Source organism: Schistocerca serialis, chromosome 2 (genome assembly GCF_023864345.2).
Source record: "Schistocerca serialis cubense isolate TAMUIC-IGC-003099 chromosome 2, iqSchSeri2.2, whole genome shotgun sequence".
NCBI classification, from domain to species: domain Eukaryota; kingdom Metazoa; phylum Arthropoda; class Insecta; order Orthoptera; family Acrididae; genus Schistocerca; species Schistocerca serialis.
In genome coordinates, this window is record NC_064639.1 from 499,742,524 (window position 1) to 499,762,773 (window position 20,250).

Consider the following 20,250-nt stretch of genomic DNA (forward strand, 5'->3'; position numbering starts at 1 on the left):
AAAACCTCTCTTCATGAATCTGCCACTTGGGTTGAATAAATACCACTGTAACACTTATATGCAGACTAAATGAACCTATGATAAAATATCTGGCTTTTCTTTGAATTTTCACTCTCTCCTTTCGTAATTACAGTTATAACATTCTAAGAGCGATTTCCATGACCTCACTTTTCATTCTGTGACAAGTCTTGTTTTTGGTAATGAGTTTATTCCAAAATATATCCACAAGTTAATAAACAATATGTTTGTCTGTGATGATGATATCAATACAAAAATACTGGGCTTATTCATTAGGAAGTCTTCAATCCAGGAATAAAGCTATTCTGATATTCTAAAAGCTCATATTGTGTTCAACTGTTGACAATTTGAAACTATTTCAGTTGTCTTCAAGACATTAAGGAACATGGCATCATGTCGAACAACATTATCTACTGCCTTCTGGATCTCACAAATGAACAAATTGCAGCAGGGTTGTGCAACAATCGAAAGGGGGAAGTGCAGTAAGATCTTCTTCAGAGGGAAAGGTCCAAATGATAGAATTCTATCCCAAATCCCATGCCACTTTCCTTGACGTTGATCTCGCCTTCACTGAAGGCCAGCTATATACTTGTGTCCACATTAAACCTACTACCAAACAACAGTACTTACATTTTGACAGTCGCCATTCTTTCCACACCAAACGTTCCCTCCCATACGACCCTGGCATTCGAGGCAAATGTATTTGTTTGGATGCAGATTCTTTACAGCAGTATACCACCATTCTCACCTCAGCCTTCACTGCACTTGATTACCCCAAAAGCCTAGATAAAAAGCAGATTCCCCGGGCCATCACATTCAATCCCGATACTACTGATCAATCCACAAAACAGCTTCAGAGCACACCATTGGTGACGCAGTATTATCCTGGTCTGGAATGCATTAATCATCTACTTTGACAGGGCCATAACTTCCTAAAATCATGCCCTGAAATGAGAACCATCCTGTATGAAATTTTGCCCACCACACCTAGAATAGCTTTCTGTTGCCCTCCCAATCACCACAATATTCTTATCAGACCCTATGCTCCTTCTGCACTCATCTTCCTACCCTACATCTCCTACCCCTGTGACTGTCCCTGCTGCAAGACTTGCCCTGTGCTCCCTCCTTCCACCACCTATAATAGCCCTGTTACTGGCAAAACATACATTATCAAAGGGAGAGCCACCTGCCAAACAACAAGTCATATACCAGCTATTATGTAAACACTGTTCAGCCTTCTACATCGGCATGACTATCGCCATATTACCAATTAGGATGAATGGGCATAGGCAGAGGGTGTATACTGGCAACTCACAATATCCTGTTGCAGAACTTGCTCTACAGGATAACATTTGTGACCTCGGCACCTGTTTCACCATATGTGCCATCTGGGTTCTTCCCCCAACACCAGTTTCTCAGAACTCTGCAGGTGGGAAGTAGCACTACAACATGTCCTTGGTTTTCGGCACCCACCTGGCCCTAATTTACATTAATTTCTTCTGTCTCAACTTTTCTTCACTGTAGCTACTCTTTGCTTCACTCCATTTTAATTTTCTACATCTTTCATTTCTTTCCCATATATTTTACACCGCTCGCCTCCCACCTCTCTTATGTACAATGCACGTAGCTTTTCACTCTTATTAACTCACACACGATGATTTAGTAGTAATCTCTGACTTGCATGTTACCCTGTCTTCCACTTTTAAGCTCTTGGGTTTTCAAATCTCATCCGATGCAGTCCCCAACGATCAGTCTCTCCTTCTTATCCCATATGGTAAGTCTCCCCGACCTGCAGCTCTGGGTGACTTTCCCGAAAACTACCTCTTTTCCTAGACCACTCCAGTCCATTTTCCTCGCCCTTCTTCCTTCCTCTTCCATGCTTCTGCCTGAAGAAGGAGCCACTGGCTCCGAAAGCTTGCCAATCACAACAGTCTTTTATGTGTGTGTTCTGTCACCACTTGGTGAGTAGATATTTTAACTATCCAATTAAGTAAAGTGATAGAATTCAGTATTTTGATCTTTGTTATCCTATATTTTGGTGTCAGCAATTGATAGCTGACTCTGAACTGATAACTGCAAGATCAAAATTTCTTTGCATTTTTTAGATGTTTTCACGCTGCTATATAATACACTGAACACTTCTTACATTGCTCTCCCTCTGCTCCAACAGACTTTGTGAAGTTTACACTCATTACTTTTACTGACGTTGTTTAAAACTGTGGTGAAATTCACTTTGCCTCTGTGGTAATTTTTTAGAGTGGCTACTGAACCATCTATTACAATCTTATTTGGCACATATTTATGTGATTCACAATAGTCTTTGAATTCATGCTTTTGATTTTCAACATTTTCAACCCCAGAGGTGAATGTTCAGTGTTGACTACACAGGTAATCAGCGTCCACACATATCCGAAAATCTGCAACTCAAGGTTCATTGAATACTATATTATTCTACAAAATTCCAGAATGTATACATGCTTTTGATAACTGCACTCACCCCCCCCCCCCCCCCCTCTCTCCCACTCCCGCTCTTTCTTCAAACAATGGAAAATCCAGGATGGAATGTAACAATATTATGAAAAGGAATGTTGCTACTCATAAAATAGCAGAAATGCTGAGTCACAGATAGGCACAACAAAAAGACTGTGGTAAAAAATAGAAAACACACACACACACAAATGCAACTCACACACACACAACTGCAGTCTCAAGTAACTGTAGCCACACTGTGAGCAGCAGCACCAGTGCATGATGGGAGTGGCAACTGGGTGGGGGTAAGGAGCAGGCTCGGGGGTGGGGGGGGGGGGGGGGGGGGAGATAGTAGGGTAGGGTTGGCAGACAGTGGTGAAGTGCTGCAGGTTAGACAGAGGGCAGGGGAGAGGTGGAGAGGGGTAGCGGAAAAGGGAAGAAGTAAAACACGGTCTGGTGGTGTAATGAGACTATGTAGTGCTGGACTGGGAACAGGGAAGGGGCTGGATGGGTAAGGACAATGATTAACAAAGGTTGAGGCCACAAGGATTCTGGGAATGTAGGATGTATTGCAGGGAAGTTACCACCTGCGCAATTCAGAAAAGCTGGTGTTGGTGGGAAGGGTCCATATGGCTCAGGCTGTGAAGCAGTCATTAAAATGAAGGATGTCATTTTTGGCAGTGTGCCAGTTATACAGTGATAAGTTAGATCTTTATAAATCATTTAATGCAGATTTAGTATATAACATATTTGTAATTCATGATATGAATTTATCAGGTTTTTAGAATATGGTTCGCAGTACCTGTCATCAAATATTCAGACACAAATCACATAACTTTTGTAAAATATTGTTCTTAACCCATGCACATGATGATTGCTGAAGGCACAGACAGATCACAATAAGAATTCAGAGTAGTGATCTCTCACATTATGACAGTAAATGTGAGTTCCTCTCCGCCATATTATGGGGAGATATTAGACTGGAGCTCTCGTCCAAGATGGTTAATAACGGTTAATGAAGGAGCTTTGTGTGTGTTTGCTCTTAGTTAACATTTGATGACATCACTGATGTATTTGACTGGATGGGTATTTGACTACTCCAAAGGATAGTATGTCACCTGAATTTCATCATCATGCTCACTGGACTACAGTAGTGCTACTCTGACCCTCTAGTACTCTTGAAAATGTAGTGTCGATTGGTACCAATACCAGCCATAAAGTGTTGCAAGTGAACAACAGTATTATTAATAAATGTTACTTTAAAAGATTAATGCTTCCTGTATAAACAATATCAAGTCACCTGTGCTATAATTCTTTGACCAGCTGCCTATATTAATCACGAAATGAAAAACTTTTTCATTGCTATTTGTACATATTCTGTGCTAATGTGATACAACAGGAGCAAGTTAAGACACCAATTCTAACAGTTACAGCAACAGTTTATATAGAACTGACATTCTGTCCCCCAATCTAAAACACACAGAAACTTTTGTAGTATATATGCTGTATTTTTACAGTATATAAAAGGCTATGTATAATGGTTTAACAAAGCTGAAGTTCATGTTGTGTTATTCATAAACTGTTACCAACAATATGTCTTCTTGTAAGAATTAAATAATGTATAAAAAAACATAGGTCACAATAACAAAGTGGATGCAGAATAACTAGCACAGCAACAATTAATGCTTGGCTATACCTTCTGTTCTGCAAACTGTTGTCATATTCCTCTGCTACCCCTGGTGCCAATTAATGAAGAGAACTGTGGCAAAATATAATTGCTCTGTTTCGCTGTCATTACATGCATTGTTTCTATGTGCCATGATTCTATTTCATGCAACAGAGTGTGTGAAGGTAGCAGTGAAAATAAACAGAAAAATGTGGTTGCTACAAAGAAATTCATTAATTTGCTGTTGCTTAGTGTGGTCACATCAATCTGCATTCCCAGTGCTGTAATGTTTCAATAAAATGAGAAACAATGGCATAATCCCATTGCATATAATAAGAGTAGCTCAAAGAACTGTAGAAGCCTCGAACACAGAAGTAGTATTGTGGATGTTTCGAAAGAACAATACAGTGGTGCCGAAAAAGGAGCTGGTTCATCTGAGCTACAGACACTCAGCAAAAATATAAAAGAAGAACATGTACATGTATCAACAAGATGTAGTTCTTTTTCATATATTCGTGGTGAGAATATTATGAAAGAAGATAACATCCAATCTGTGTATTTCATTTTGCAAGGCCAGATTACTTAGGGAAGCAAGACATCCTTATCACATGGCACAAATAATCTACGAGAAGTGGAATAGTGTTGTACACTACAAAGAAAATTTTTCATTTGATAGGAAAAGTATACCTAAATTGAAAATAATACAACAAATGTACTTATATATAAAGGCAATTCCAGTAGCTCTCCCACAGATATAACAACATTTAGAAGGGAAGTGATTCTGATCTGAGTAGGATTTACCCTCCCACATATGTTCTTACGTCTTTTCAGTGTTTGCAGTCATTGCGTATGTTTCACATATTGAGTGAATGACTTCTACAGCTTTTAAATAGAGGTCTTACTTCCTGTACCTCACTATGAAGGAATATCACTCTTTGCAAGAATAAAAACTGCACACAGGCTAGTGTGAACAAGAAATTACGCAGTTTATCTTTAAATGTGATTAGCTGATGTATTTAAATGCTGGATCCAGATTGTTATGTACAACAAAAATGATAACATTTTATTGAGGAGAGTATCTTCCTTGAAATGATAGAGCTACTATGATTCTGTGCAGCAAAATTATTAATGGATCAGTATATATAAAATAAAATGGTTTGGACCTCATAGTGTTGGATACTTATTATTTTTTATTTCTTGTATGGAATCACAATGTTGTTGTTGATGTTCTTGTAGTCTTCAGTCTGAAGACTGGTTTGATGATGTTCTCCATGCTGATCTAACCTATGCAAGCCTCTTCATGTCTGAATTATTACTACAACCAATATCCATTTGTAACTGCTAACTATAGTCACAACTTGCTTTCCATCTGCACTTTTTAGCTAACTCTCTGAACTCCAATACCAAATCAACAATTCCTTGATGCCTCAGCAAGTGTCATATCAACTGGTCCCCTCCTTTTAGTCTAGTTGTACCCTATATTTCTTTTCTCTCCAATTCGGTTCAGTATCTCCTCATTATCAGAATGAAATCTCCACTCTGCAATGGAGTGTGCACTGATATGAAACTTCCTGGCAGTTTAAAAACTGTCTGCTGGACTGAGACTCAAAATTGGGATCTCTTTTGCAGGCAAGTGCTCTAACAAATGAGCCACCCAAGTACACTCATGACCTGTCCTCCCAGCTTTACTTCTGCCAGTGCCTCATCTTTTGATGAGGAGTCAATGTACTGGTATAAGCAAAGCTGTGAGGACATGTCATGTGTTGTGCTTGAGTATCTCAGTTGGCAGTGCACTTGCCTGTGAAAGGCAAAGTTCCCAACTTTGAGTCACAGTCTGGCACACAGTTTCACCCCCTTATTAATTACATGTCATCTATCCATTTAATCTTCAGCATTCTTCTATACCACCAGATTTCAAAGTCTTCTGTTCTCATTGTCTGAACTACTTATTGACCTTATTGCCCATGTTTAACTGCTGTACAACGCTACACTCCAGACCTTCAGAAAAACTTCCTGACATTTAAATTTATATTCAGTTTTAACAAATTCCTTCCACATTGCCTAATTATTTTGATTACATTCCATTACACTTGTTTTATTACTTTTTATGCTCATCTCCCCCCCCCCCCCCCCCCCAACAGCATCCATTACTTTCAACTACTCTTTCAAAGCCTACCTATCTCCAACAATGTCACTGGCAAACGTCAAAGTTTTTACTTCTTCTATCTGAACTTTAATTTAATTCCTTCACTAACTTTTTCTTTGTTTTTCTTTAACACTTACACAATGTACAGACTGAATAACATAGGCCATACACTACAACACTGTCACACTCTCTTCTCAATTATTCTTTTCTTTCATGTTCTTTGGTTCTTAGAACTGCAATCTGGTTTCTGTACAAGCTGTACATAAAATTTCGCCCTCTGTATTTTATCCTTGCTACCTTTGGAACTTCAAAGCATGTGTTCCAGTCAACAATGTCAAAAGTTTTCTCTAAGTCTATAAATGCTATACATGTTGGTTTGCCTTTCTTTAACCTACCTTTTAAGATAAGTTATAGGGTCAGTACAACCTTGTATGGTTCTACATTTCTGCGGAACCCAAACTGATCTTTTCCAAGGCCTGCTTCTACCAGTTTTTCCATTCTTCTGTAAATAACTTGTGTCAGAATTTTACAATCATTACATATAAAACTGTTAGTTCGGTAGTATTCACACGTGTCAGCACCTGCTTCCTTTGGTGTCGGTATTATTACGTTGTTCTTAAAGTCCAAGGGTGTTTCACCTGTCTCATATATCTTACACATCCCAAGGAATAGTTTCAATAATTTTGAAGGAATATCGTCTACTCCAGGAGCCTTGTTTTGACTTAGATATTTCTGCACTCTGTCAGATTCTTCTCACGGTATCATCTCAACTTCATCTACTTCTTCTTCACTTTCTATAATATTGGCTTAAACTTTATTAAACCTTGTAGAGGCCCTCCATAAATTAATACAATCTTTTACCTTTCCCTTCTTTGCTCAGCAAGGACCTGCCATTAAAGCTCTTGATATTTGCACAACTCCTGCTCTTTTCTCCAAAGGATCTCCTTGGTCTTCCTATAGTGGGTATCTATCTTTCTCCTAGTTTCTCACATTTCTCCATACTTGCATTTGTCGTCTAGCCATTCCTCCCAGCCATTTTGCACTTTCCGCCAATCTCATTTTTTATACATCTGTACTCTCTTGTATATGGACCCACTGAGTAAATGAAAAGTACAGAATTTCATACTTGTTTATGCACCAACAATTATTGGTTTTTCAAATTTCAAGAAATGAAAACTGATCATTTCTATGATATTGTCATGAAGCGGAAATGTCTTCAACTTCAAAACTATCGATGATAGAAGGTGAAACTGATGTCTTTCTAAAGGTCTTGATTAGAGTTTTAATTTGATATGTAATACACTAAAAGTGTAGCTTTTTCTTGGTTTGACTAAAAATAAATAGTAAATATATACTTTGGAAAAGCTCATTAATGGCCCATTTGTTTTTTCAAAACAAAAATATGATTTTCATTTGTTGTTTACAAATGGTGACATCAATTTGAAGTTGGAGAAAGAATGGGTTTTTAGGACATAAAATCAAGAGCCAAACCTTGACTATTTTAGAAATGACAAGATCTGAACAGGAGAGAGACACTTGTGGGAAAAAATGGCTTACTTACTGAAGGAACTAGAACTGAACAGTTGTTTAAGAATGGATGAGAAATGCCTTTTATGACTGCTAAAGCTTGTCAACCCACATTCAATGAGAAAGAATACCATTATTGTGAAGAGAAGCTCTCAAGACCTTTCATTCAGTTCAGGTAAATTTTTACAATTATTGTGAAAAATTATTCCTGAAACATGCGATATTATTTACAGGTGCCTTTGGAAATACATCATGGCAAAGCAAAATAAATAAAACAAATGGTGTTCATGTAAACTTTGTGTATTTATTCATGTGTGTAGCATGAAAGACGCCCCTTTAAGTCGGAGAACCACATTTCAAAGTAAAAGGTAAAAGGTAAAAAAAAATGGCCACAAATGACAGTAGTGTGCATCATGTAATAGTTCTGGCATAACCACAAGCGCTGGAACGAAGACGAACGGAAGACCAGAGAAGGCGGTGAGGAAAAACATCGGCCAATGGTGCACGGAATTGGACTGTGCCACACTAGGAACGACATCTGAAAGAAGTGAATATAAGCGCCGCTCCTGCCTGCCTCAGGTCTCAGATTGCCTCAGTGTACTGACGTTGGTGGAACATATTTGCAAAGCATGCTACAAGAACCACTAGTTGTGATCCTTATCAGGTACTTGTCTGGCCTTTCCTATAGTGAGGACTATTACTGTTGGCATGCTACTTGTGACACTGATGTATCTCCAAAGCTAAGTATTGTCAATTGCTTTATAGAAATAAAACTACTAATGTTATTTGTTTGAATTGTTGTACAGCATTCTGAAAACGCTGCATCCCTTAGGCATCCTGTTAGCGATGTGTGGGCAAGACCCAAAAACTGGCAACACGGTGTTAGAAACAATCCCCGTGCCTGACAGTTTTTTGTGTATATTGTGCCGGCACCTTAATTCTCTCTTGTCTTTACTTTGCAGGAGCGTTCGCTTTGCTTTACCAGTTTCTTGTAGTTTTTGCTAATCAGTGTTTTCAGGTGGGCGTTGCAGAGAATTTATTTGATTTTGTCATTATTTCCATTGCGTGCCATATAAATTTTTTTTGCATTTGTGTCTTCCAAAATGCCTGCTCCACCTGTCCTGCCCCCTGCTCAGGTGCCGCAGCCACAAGTGTTAGATGCAACACAGCTAATGCAGATGTTTCAGTTTCAGACTCAACAAATATCCTTGTTACTCAACATGGTGCAGCAACTACTGGCCAATGCGGCGTGCCCGACAGAAGAAGCACCGCCTGCTCCAGCTGCTATACCACCTTTACGGCAGTTTTGTGCCCAAGAAGAGGAATGGCTTGAGTGGTTGTCTCAGTCTGACATCCACATCATCACCCCCAACATACCAGGTACTGTGAAACTTCCTTATCTATTATCCACAGTAGGAAGTGCAGTGTTCAGATTAATCCAAAAGTAATAAATACACCAACAGTTACATAAGAGAAAAAGCACTTAGCAACTGTTAGAAATGTAAAAAATTGTTACATAGCAGTTGGCATGGCCATCACTTTTAATAATGAAATAAATATATTTTATACAAAGTGAAACTACTTGCAAAAACAGAAAGAGAAAATAAGATGACAGAAAAGATTTCGAAATGCAACAGTGACAATAACAAAAGTAATTGTTGGGTTCAAATTAATGATATGAATATAATAGAGGGAAACATTCCACGTGGGAAAAATATATCTAAAAACAAAGAAGATGTGACTTACCAAACGAAAGTGCTGGCAGGTTGATAGACACACAAACAAACATAAACATACACACAAAATTCTAGCTTTCGCAACCAACGGCTGCTTCATCAGGAAAGAGGGAAAGAGAGGGAAAGACGAAAGGAGGTGGGTTTTAAGGTAGAGGGTAAGGAGTCATTCCAATCCCGGGAGCGGAAAGACTTACCTTCCCCCCCCCCCCTAAGGTAAGTCTTTCTACTCCCGGGATTGGAATGACTCCTTACCTTCCCCCCCCTCCCCCAAGGTAAGTCTTTCCACTCCCGGGATTGGAATGACTCCTTACCCTCTCCCTTAAAACCCACATCCTTTCGTCTTTCCCTCTTTCCTGATGAAGCAGCCGTTGGTTGCGAAAGCTAGAATTTTGTGTGTATGTTTATGTTTGTGTGTCTATCAACCTGCCAGCACTTTCGTTTGGTAAGTCACATCTTCTTTGTTTTTAAATATATTTTTCCCACGTGGAATGTTTCCCTCTATTATATTCATATCATTAATTTAAACCCAACAATTACGTTTGTTATTGTCACTGTTGCATTTCGAAATCTTTTCTGTCATCTTATTTTCTCTAAATATATTTTATGAATGAAAGTCCGCTAGCTGGTCTTTATTTCAGTTTTTAGGTTACACTTATGATATGTATTGGAAATGAAATCTAAAAACCAAAATACAAATTAAATGCATTTTCCATTTCATTTCCTATAAGTACTGGGAATAAAACCTATCATTCACTTCTCAGTGTGCCACATGAAACCATTATGGATTCGTTAAAAAATGAAACAAGTGCTTCATTTCTTGGATCTCTTATTTCTACACTGTCTGAATGACATGTCTCACAAACATTTGCAATCTTTTTAAGTTTCATAAGCCATATTTGAACAGTTTATTCCTGCACACAGTGACAGAAGACAGACTTTTGTTGAATGGCACAACAGCAGTGTAAATGACACAAATTGTTGGGATAAGTGGTGGCTGGGTGGAAGGGGGGGGGGGGGGGGGGGGCGACTGGCGAGTTGATATACCCAACTGACCACCCAACTAGAGAAACTGGTCAGTCAACAAGCCTACTCAAATATGGTCTACTGGTCTGTCGACCGATAAATTGGTTCATGAGTAGGGCCTTTAATACAACTACAGACAGCACTACATACAGTATAGTTATTGTTAGGCTGGCAATGTTTGGAGACAAACCGTTTAAGAGATATGAATTGCCCCAACTTTTGAAGTCTCCTACTCTTAGCTACAGAGACTAAAGCTCAAGAAAATTTCTTGCTTAATGTTTGTAAACTCTACTTGAAAGCCAACACCTTTTCAGCATTGTAATACTTCAATTGCACTTTCTTTTTGTTTCTTTCTGTTAACATTCATGAAATTTAAATGGCAGAAAATTAATAATTATGATAATACAAAAGTGGGTAGGGGATTCCATACTGAACACAAATGATTTGAAGAAACTTCTAAAAAATGTTGTAAACAGCAGGAAAACATTTTATTTCGAGAATATAAAAGCAGAGTTATACTGTAGTTAGTAATCTGTTTCTGCTTTCTTTTAAGTACACAAATAGTTCCATCTCATTTCTTCATCATAACATGATATAGCGCTGCTCTCATTGTCGGGCACACGCGTCCCTTTAGCCTAACTATAAACACAGCATGAAAAAATATCACACACTGCAAATAACAGAAATAAAAACTAGCGTAACTAGGCAGAGAAGAAAAAGAAGCAAGAGTAAAATGTAATATCATATAGAAATAATATGTTCCCTGTCCATGAGGCAAATGTGAATTATCAAATTTTACAATAAATATAAACCAACTAGGCTGTCTTTTCATACTGAGACCTGATGTTTGAGCAATATCAAGCTATTATTACTGACTTTGTTTGACAAATCAATCTGATGAATTCTGGCCTATGAAGATTTAATATTAAAAATACCAACGATATGTACATTCTTGTGAGTTACACAGGTAATGAGTCATGAACTCACATATAATAAGCAACTAGTTTACAATATTAATTATAACTACCCCAGGTCCATTTGGAAAGACATATGTAATCCATATAGCTTACCATTTATCTCCAAAATTAAGTTTTTGCATATCAGCATGAAGCATGAAGGAAACCAACCTGAGCAAAAGTTACTCCACACAAAAAATTTGTCAATGTATCACAACAAACTGAACACTGTACAAGTTTTAATGACAAGGATGAGTGCCAAACATTAGCACTTTTAGCCTGATGCTCTTCATATGGAACAGGTCTAACTTGTTTTAGAACTTTATTTGTGATTCAGGCAATAAAGTCAAGGTTTTGTTTTCTTTACTCTCTATCTATGTTTCAATACAGCTGTACTACAAAAGGCTTACAGTCAAGCACCAATAAAGTATCAAACACAATATTTTACAGCTGTGTTGAAATGTGAAGGAGTCATCAGCAACAAGCAGAGTATATCATTTCATTACTATGTTACTTTATTTGTGACAAGAGGAATAAATGAAATACTCAGAAATTAATTCAATAACTTCGCAAGCACAAAGGTAAAGCTTCATCCTTGTCACTGTCACCATGATCGGAGAACATATTTCATAGTGTGAAATGAGTCAACCAAAGGTGCAGTTAGCATCAGTACACTTCATGCTGTGTTATGTACAGCCTTGTAGGTGTCTAGTGAGAGGAATCCACCAATTACCAAAAGAAAAAGTCCGAAGTCTCTTATTAGATAAAAGATGACACACAATTACTGAGAGAGAAAAAGAAAGAGCTCAGTAAGATTTGTGAAGATAAAGAAAATAAAGTGAAATGTAAGTGCTTGAACAATAAAATATAAAGTAATTATGCAAGCTTACATGCACACATAAAAGTTTTAATACAAGTACTGGTTAATGATGATGCAACTTGATGATTCAACACTTTTGTCCACACACTCTTTACTTCTGGTGATTTGTGGCTTCCTCTCCAGCAGCCCGATGAGCTACATCACTGCTGACAAATCTTTGTCAGGTTCAGAAACTTGACACGAATTTTACTAAATGATGGAACTAGATGACCATACAAATGCCACACAATTCTGACAGGTACTGTGATCTCTACCATTACTGTGAAGGAAACGTGTTAGACCATCCAACTGGAAGTTTTTTTTTTTTTAATGAAGCAGAAATGCTTTGATTAAAATCAGTTGTTGAGCACTGCAGTAAGAGTTATGTAGATCTCAATGGAAAAATTCACATAATTTTTCTGCATATGCTGTTGAACTGACTGCAAGATACACTCCTGACAAAAAAGTAAAATTGTTCTAGATAAATATGAATAAAAACACACTTTTCAATTTCAGAAAATTTTGAATTATTCATGCCAAGGGTAATATGTTAACACTGCACCCTCTATGTTTAGGTTCTAAAGAGGAAAGAGACACAAAAAGTAAATTAGACATAATCTTAAATGAAATATTACATTAGCCACCTGAAATATTAAAAGGCAACTACATGACTTTCACATCTCTGTGTGCTTTCATTTGTATGAGAATTCTTACAATTCCACTTTTATGTCTATTAGTATCATGTCAGCTCTTACTGAAAGCTATAACAATAACTTGAGCTTTAAATAAAATAAAAGGGAAAGAAATACTTGAAACAATCTCAAAATTTAAAATATTGTACATATGAGCATATTTAGTGTGAGGCACTCACAGGTTGCTGTATTTGCTGCTGCTGTTGCATCTGCACTTGCATCTGTTGCATCTGCAACTGTGCAGCAGGCTGTGTGAGCATTTGTTGCAATGCCTGACTTTGTGCTAAGAGCTGCTGCTGGATCTGCATGTTTTGTGCCATTGCTGTCTGCAAGAAGGCACGCTGATAAGCAGCAGCCACGCCCGGGTCCACACCGGGTGCAGCTGCTGGCGCCGTTGGTGCAGCACCAAAAGGTGTTGGCAGGCTCAGACCTGTGATAGTATTCACATATGCATTTTTTCCTCTTGTAGTTGGCAGCACACAACTCTTTTAATTCTTAAAAACATGTCTACTTTTCTCATTTCTATAAAAATTTTCTATTTCATTGTGATAATTAAGACATATCTAGTGCTATCGAATCAGTTACTACGGCCATATACTTAATCTAAAGACTGACTAACAACTTAAGCCACATATTGTGCTTTCACTGTACATCATTGTGTATGTGCAGATATGGAGAAAAAGGAGCACTCACCTATATGTATATGATGAAAGCTAAGCTTTTCTGCCTATTAGCATATAATGACAAATTAAATAAAAATGAGCTCATGATAGATTATATTAAATCATTGTCACTTCTCTGTGGCTCTTTCTTGATATATTATCAACTGGTGTTCTTATTGAGATTCAAAATTCATTCTCTATTACAGATGATGGGTGGAAAGTTGAGTAGTCTACAATATTAGCTACTCATGCTGACAAAACATCACAAAAAAGTTAAACAACTGTTGGCTAAAGATCCCAAAAATTGTGCCAACAGGCATTATAACATGTAAAGTAAGCTGACTGATCACCAAAAAGCACAGGGACAATCCAAATAAACAGAGACAAAATTGCTATTACCATAATTTCAGCAACATTTCCAATGTAGAAATTCCACTTCTGCACAACAGTTACAACCACTAAAAATATCCCCTGCTTCACTTGATACACCAATAGGGAGAGGAAAAAAAGGGCCATGTGAATTTTTGTAGTATAGTTTGAAATGTGAGATAGGCACACTGAGAATATTAAGGAAAGACTTGTACAACTATTCAAATGTTATTCAGGAGTAAAGAAACATGAGCTCCCAAGAACAAACTTTGTTTACAGCCAGTTACATTGCTTCACTGTTGTGTGGTATTGATATTCATTACTTTGCAACAAAGTCACCACTATTATTCAATAAACTGTACCATCAGTACATTAAGACATCAGTGCCTCCTCCACCCCCAATAAGAAATCTGTCAATTTTCTGCAGTCACATTGTGACTACATGCTGAACATCTATACTAGATGAAAAAATAAATGTAAACTGCTGCTACGAGATTAGGACTATAAGGGAAATAGCCCAATGCAAACATCAATAGAATTCTCATTTGCAGCTAAGTAAGTATATGAATACTGACGTGGGAATGGCATATGTATTTAGAGCACACTATTCAACACAACTGTTGTTAACTGAACTCCATGGGAGGCATCTATGTCTTGAAAAAACTGAGGTAGTTCTTGGCTACTGCTGATCCAATGACAGTTTCTGATAAAAATGAATAAATGGAAAATCCATCCTTCCCACCAACACCAGCTTTTCTGAATTGCGCAGGTGGGAACTTTCTCTGCAATACATCCTATGTTCCCGTAATCCTCCTGGCCTGAACCTTCATTAGTTATTGTCCTCGTCCATCCAGCCCCTTTCCTGTTCTCATTCCAGCACTACACAGCTCTCATTCCAACACCAAACCCAGTCTTTTTATTTCTCTCCTTTTCTGCTACTTCCTCCCCCCTCCTCACCTCTCCCCTCCCCTCCGTCTAACCTGCAGCACTTTGCTGTCTGCCACCATACTATCCCTCCCTCTCCCCACCCCAACCTCCTCCTTAACACCACTCAGTCGCCACTCCCATCATGTATTGGTGCTGCTGCTCACAGTGTGGTTTCAGTTGCCTGAGACTGCAGTCGTGCGTGGGAGTTTGTGAGGTGTGTCTATATGTATCTATTGTTGACGAAGGCCTTAATGACCGAAAGTTATAATTGTGAGAGTCTTTTTGTTGTGCCAATCTGTGACTTAGTATCTCCGCTATATGGTGAGTAGCAACTTTCCTTCTCTAATATTGTTAAATCAATAAATGAAAATAAGTTGTTAGTCAGATGCAAAGTGCTTCCCATTCGACCATGTCAATGGATAATACAGAATCTTCCAGGAAACAACTGCTCAATAAATGCACTACACTACTACAGGATGGATACAGGCCAGTGGTGGCAGTATTGTGCTACGAGGGTTGCGCTAGTGGGGTACACTAGTACTTGCAGTCATTGCAGACGATGTCATGTGCACAGTAGTCGTATTATTGTAGTCCATTTGCACACCTTCATAGGTAATGTCTTCTTCAATGGACAGAAGATTTCCAACGGTACAACTATCCATGCCACAAGATCAGAAATGTTTCTAATAACCTGAGGAGATCAATAACCAATTCCTATTGACATCCTGGCCTCCAAAGCCAACCACAATGAAAATAACAGAATACAAACTTGCAGTATACAGACAACCTGCCCATAATCTATAGAATATGAATGGTGTCATTAACACACTCACCTCTGCAGTCACTGTTACTAATGCAAGCATGTGCAGTGGCAATTGATTCAAGGGTACCCTATTTGAATCCTGATGGTGCAAGAAGCTTTTCTTCATCAGTTCTTAGCAGGAGAGGGGAGATCAGGTGGTGGTTCCTGATAAACAAAATTTACACTGATGCTCTGGATTAAATTCCTAAAACTGACTCACTGACTGAGGGTATGTGTCACTGTTTTTGGTGATCTGTCAGATGGAGACAAACTTGGTGCTACTCCAGAGAAGCAGGTTTGTGCTGGACTGGGTTTACCCTTTCCCTTTTCTCAATGTCATAGCACACAAACATAATACCAAACTACTCACACGTCCATCTCAGTCACCTACACTCAACAGATACTCTTAAAGAGACAACTCTTACACACAGAGTGGGAAACAAGCATTGTATGCAGAGGAAGAAATCCCCGTCCTCATAAGGCGACTGAACCTGCCCCTTGGTATATCCCAGTCAACAATGCTACATGTATCTTTACTTCTTTGGACAACATTTACCAACAAGCACTTACAGAATTGTTGTCTTGCATCTGCTCCATATAACTATACACAGTTCAGTCTAATCACAATGTAATAACTGTTTGCTTGGTTTTTCTCTTGATACGTCATATAACATATTGGTCAAATGCATTATTCATAACAAATTTATCTGGTGCTCGCACCCAGTTCCAATTACATACACTAAACATTTAACAAAACCTTCTGTTATTCTGTTAGATTAAAAAAACTTAGTCTGTAAATTCCATATCCCCAGTTTACTTTGTACAACTATCTTTAACACTTATAGCTAGTATACACAGATGAAGATGTCTCAATGGCAATAACAAAACACTACAAGGAGAAATGACTTTAAAATAAAATATTGTATTTTTATGATATTGAAAAGTCCTGTAAGGAATGCAAACATTTAAATCAGTGAACATTGTCATGTTGTAACCATAATCAAATCCAAATCCAAAAGCAGGGTCATCAACGAAATACAGCAATTAGCACTGAAAGCACATTTATTATGAACACCAACACACAGACAGAACTCCATCAAATCTTCTAGAACATACAAACATAAGAAATTTTGAGAAACTTCCAGAAATGATATATACCAAATAATTGCTGGTATCTGGTTTGAACTGGCAACACACAACCTGCCAGCCAGCAACACTAACCACTAAGCTACAATGCACGAAGCATGGCACATGGCATTTTCCCTCTCCTGGAGAAAGAGTGTTCCACTGTGTCAATAGTTCTCGTTGGAGCACCCTGAATCTAAATCTTCTCAATAGTGTTCTGTATGGCAGCACCAGGACCTCACATTCTGGTCGTGTTGCCACATCCTCTTCACTATGTGCATCAACAGCAGTCCCACCCACTGAATCTTCACGACGGTCTAGTGGGTCTTCAGTTTCCTTGGACAAGAAGACCCCATCATTGATCTGCACCTCAGAACTCTAGTAGAGCTTCACATGGAGGACATGGATGACATCTCTGCACTTCTGTCTTCCTGATGAAAGGTAATAATACTTGACATTGTATGTAACATCCACTACCCAATAGCTCGATTACCCACGCTGGAGTGAAAGTCCATACCAAGTCTCCCAAGCTGTATCTCACTGTCTGGTGCTTGCCATTTTACTGCTCTTGGTCCTTCTCCTGGGCATCCAGAGTCTGTATGTGAGCCAGCTGTCTTGCCTCTTCAGCCCTGGTGATGAGCTGTTCCATGTACTCATCCTGATTACTGTCTGGGTGAAACAGGAATAATGTATCCATTGCTGTTTTGGCTACGCAACTGGGGGTCCAGCAGAATGGCATGAAGCCTGTTACGTCTTGCTATATCGTGTTGTATGTGACTATCATGGGGGGAAGTATTGTACCTCAATTTATCTGTTCAACATCAATGAACATTGAGAGCATACCTGCCAACATCTTATTAAAGCATTCTGTAATGCCTTTCAGCTGTGAATGTAGGCAGTTATGACCCTGTGGATCCTGTTGCAATGTGAAATTATCTTTGATACTAGCTAGTCTCCACTGGAAAAGTTTTCCACAATCAGAGATCATTACAGAGCATACTGTGCACTTCAAAATGATGTCTTTTACATGGATCTTTGCAATTTCCTGAACTTTGTCAGTCAGCACCACTTTGATGACAGCACAGCAGGTGAGGTAGTCAGTGCAGACTGTTGTCGTTGTGGTCTTCAGTCCTGACACTGGTTTGATGCAGCTCTCCATGCTACTCTATCCTGTGCAAGCTTCTTCATCTCCCAGTACCTCCTGCAACCTACATCCTTCTGAATCTGCTTAGTGTATTCATCTCTTGGTCTCCCTCTACGATTTTTACCCTCCACGCTGCCCTCCAATACTAAATTGGTGATCCCTTGATGCCTCAGAACATGTCTTACCAACCGATCCCTTCTTCTAGTCAAGTTGTGCCACAAACTCCTCTTCTCCCCAATCCTATTCAATACCTCCTCAATAGTTATGTGATCTACCCATCTATCTTCAGCATTCTTCTGTAGCACCACATTTCAAAAGCTTCTATTCTCCTCTTGTCCAAACTATTTACCGTCCACATTTCACTTCCATACAGACTGTGAACAGACTATTATCCATCAATTTCTGTTTGTCAGGAGCTTCCCCATGAGTTCAACTCTAATGTGATGAAATGGCACTGCTGCAGGCATAATTGGTGCCAACTGACCAAATTAACTGCAACACATGCTTCTGTCATTGACATTCCTTACAGTGGCTCACATTGTGTCTGACACATCGGTAGAGACCTGGCGAGTGATAGCTGCATCTATTTCTGTCTAGAATCTTCACAAATCCCACGTGACCAAATGATGGATAATCATATAAAAGCTTCACGACAGCTGGCTGTAGATGAGCAGGACAATGAGCCACTATTCCTGCCCCATCAATACATAGTTCCTCTTACAAAATGTTCTGTTTATTAATTGGAATTGTTATTTTGTCTGTTCCTCCTTCTTCAAGGCTTCTACAATTTTCAGCAATGCTGGATATTTCCTTTCTTCAGCAGCAATGGTACTTGATGCTGTGATGACTGAGATTTCATCCACAATGCTTTGTTCCGCCAAAGGAAACCTTGAAAGGCAGTTGGTCTCCTTATGTTTACATCCATTTTTGTATAACTATGTGACATCCTACACCTGAAGCCTCAATTCCCATCTTGCAAGCTGACCCATGGGATCCTTCGGACTAGTCAGTCAGCAAAGAGAATAGTTGTCCATCAAAAACGGTTATGGTTGGCCAAATAAATATGGTCGGAACTTGTTGATGGCCCAAACAACTGCAAAACAGACTTTCTCAATTTTATAATAGTACATCTCAGACTTGGAGAGTACTCTGGAAGTATAAGCTACCACCTTCTCAGCACCTTCCTGAATTTGCATTACAACTGCAACTATACCATAAGTGCCAGAGTCAGAGTGATGTTCTGACTTGGCACTCTCATCACATAATGCTGGGTCAGGAGAAGATGTTAGTGCCTCCTTAAGGACAAGGAAACATCCTTCTTGCACCTCCTTCCAGGAAAATTTGACACCTCCCTGCAGTAGTTCTCACAAGGGGCATGCCTTGGTAAAGAAGTCCTTTTTGAGTCCTCAGTAACATGAACATACTCCAAGAAAACAGACTCCATTGCTATAAAATAGGTGGCCTAAGATTTTTTTTCTTTGGCAGTGAAGAGGCACATTTTGGGATTAAGATGGAGACTTGCAATCTGAACATACTTCAACACAGTTATCAGGTGGCGTAGATAGTCTCCAAATGTCTTTGAAAAAACAACAATGCCATCCAGATAGCAGAGAAAAGTAATCAATTTAATATATTGAAACAGGTTGTTGATCATCTGCTCAAATGTGGCTGGTGCTTTACAGAGTCCAAATGCTGTCACTTTGAATTCATTGAGGCCATCAGGTGTTATAAATTTAGCCGTTTAGCACTCAGCCCCATCAATCTTGGTTTCCCAGTTGCTTGCCTGCATATCCAAGCTAAAAGATACTTTGCTCCCTTCAAGCAGATTAGGGTGTCATCAATGGGCAGCAATAGAGAGACATCTTTTTCATGAGTTTGTTCAGTCATCAGTAGTCAATGCAGAAATGTCATATGCCATCCTTCTTCACATGGACTATACGACTAGACATTGGACTATCTACAGGTTTAATGATGTCATCCTGCAATATCTTCTCCACTTCCTCCCAAATTATGTGTCCTTCAGTAAGTGAGACACCCTAAAAGTGCTGGCTACTTGGTGGATGAGCCCCAGTGTTGATACAGTGCTTTACAATGGGCTGCTTGATCTGTCTTTCTGTCTTTTCTCCACT

General features: G+C 38.8%; 1 protein-coding gene across 1 annotated transcript in view; it reads right to left on the reverse strand.

The window, feature by feature from the left end:
• The window catches only part of LOC126457445 (unconventional myosin-XV), a 945,978-nt gene that overhangs the window by 273,714 nt on the left and 652,014 nt on the right, over positions 1-20,250 (reverse strand). Inside the window, exon 33 of the mRNA XM_050093727.1 lies at positions 13,272-13,522. Within this exon, the coding sequence (XP_049949684.1) occupies positions 13,272-13,522 (251 nt within the window). The remainder of the gene's footprint in view (positions 1-13,271; positions 13,523-20,250) is intronic.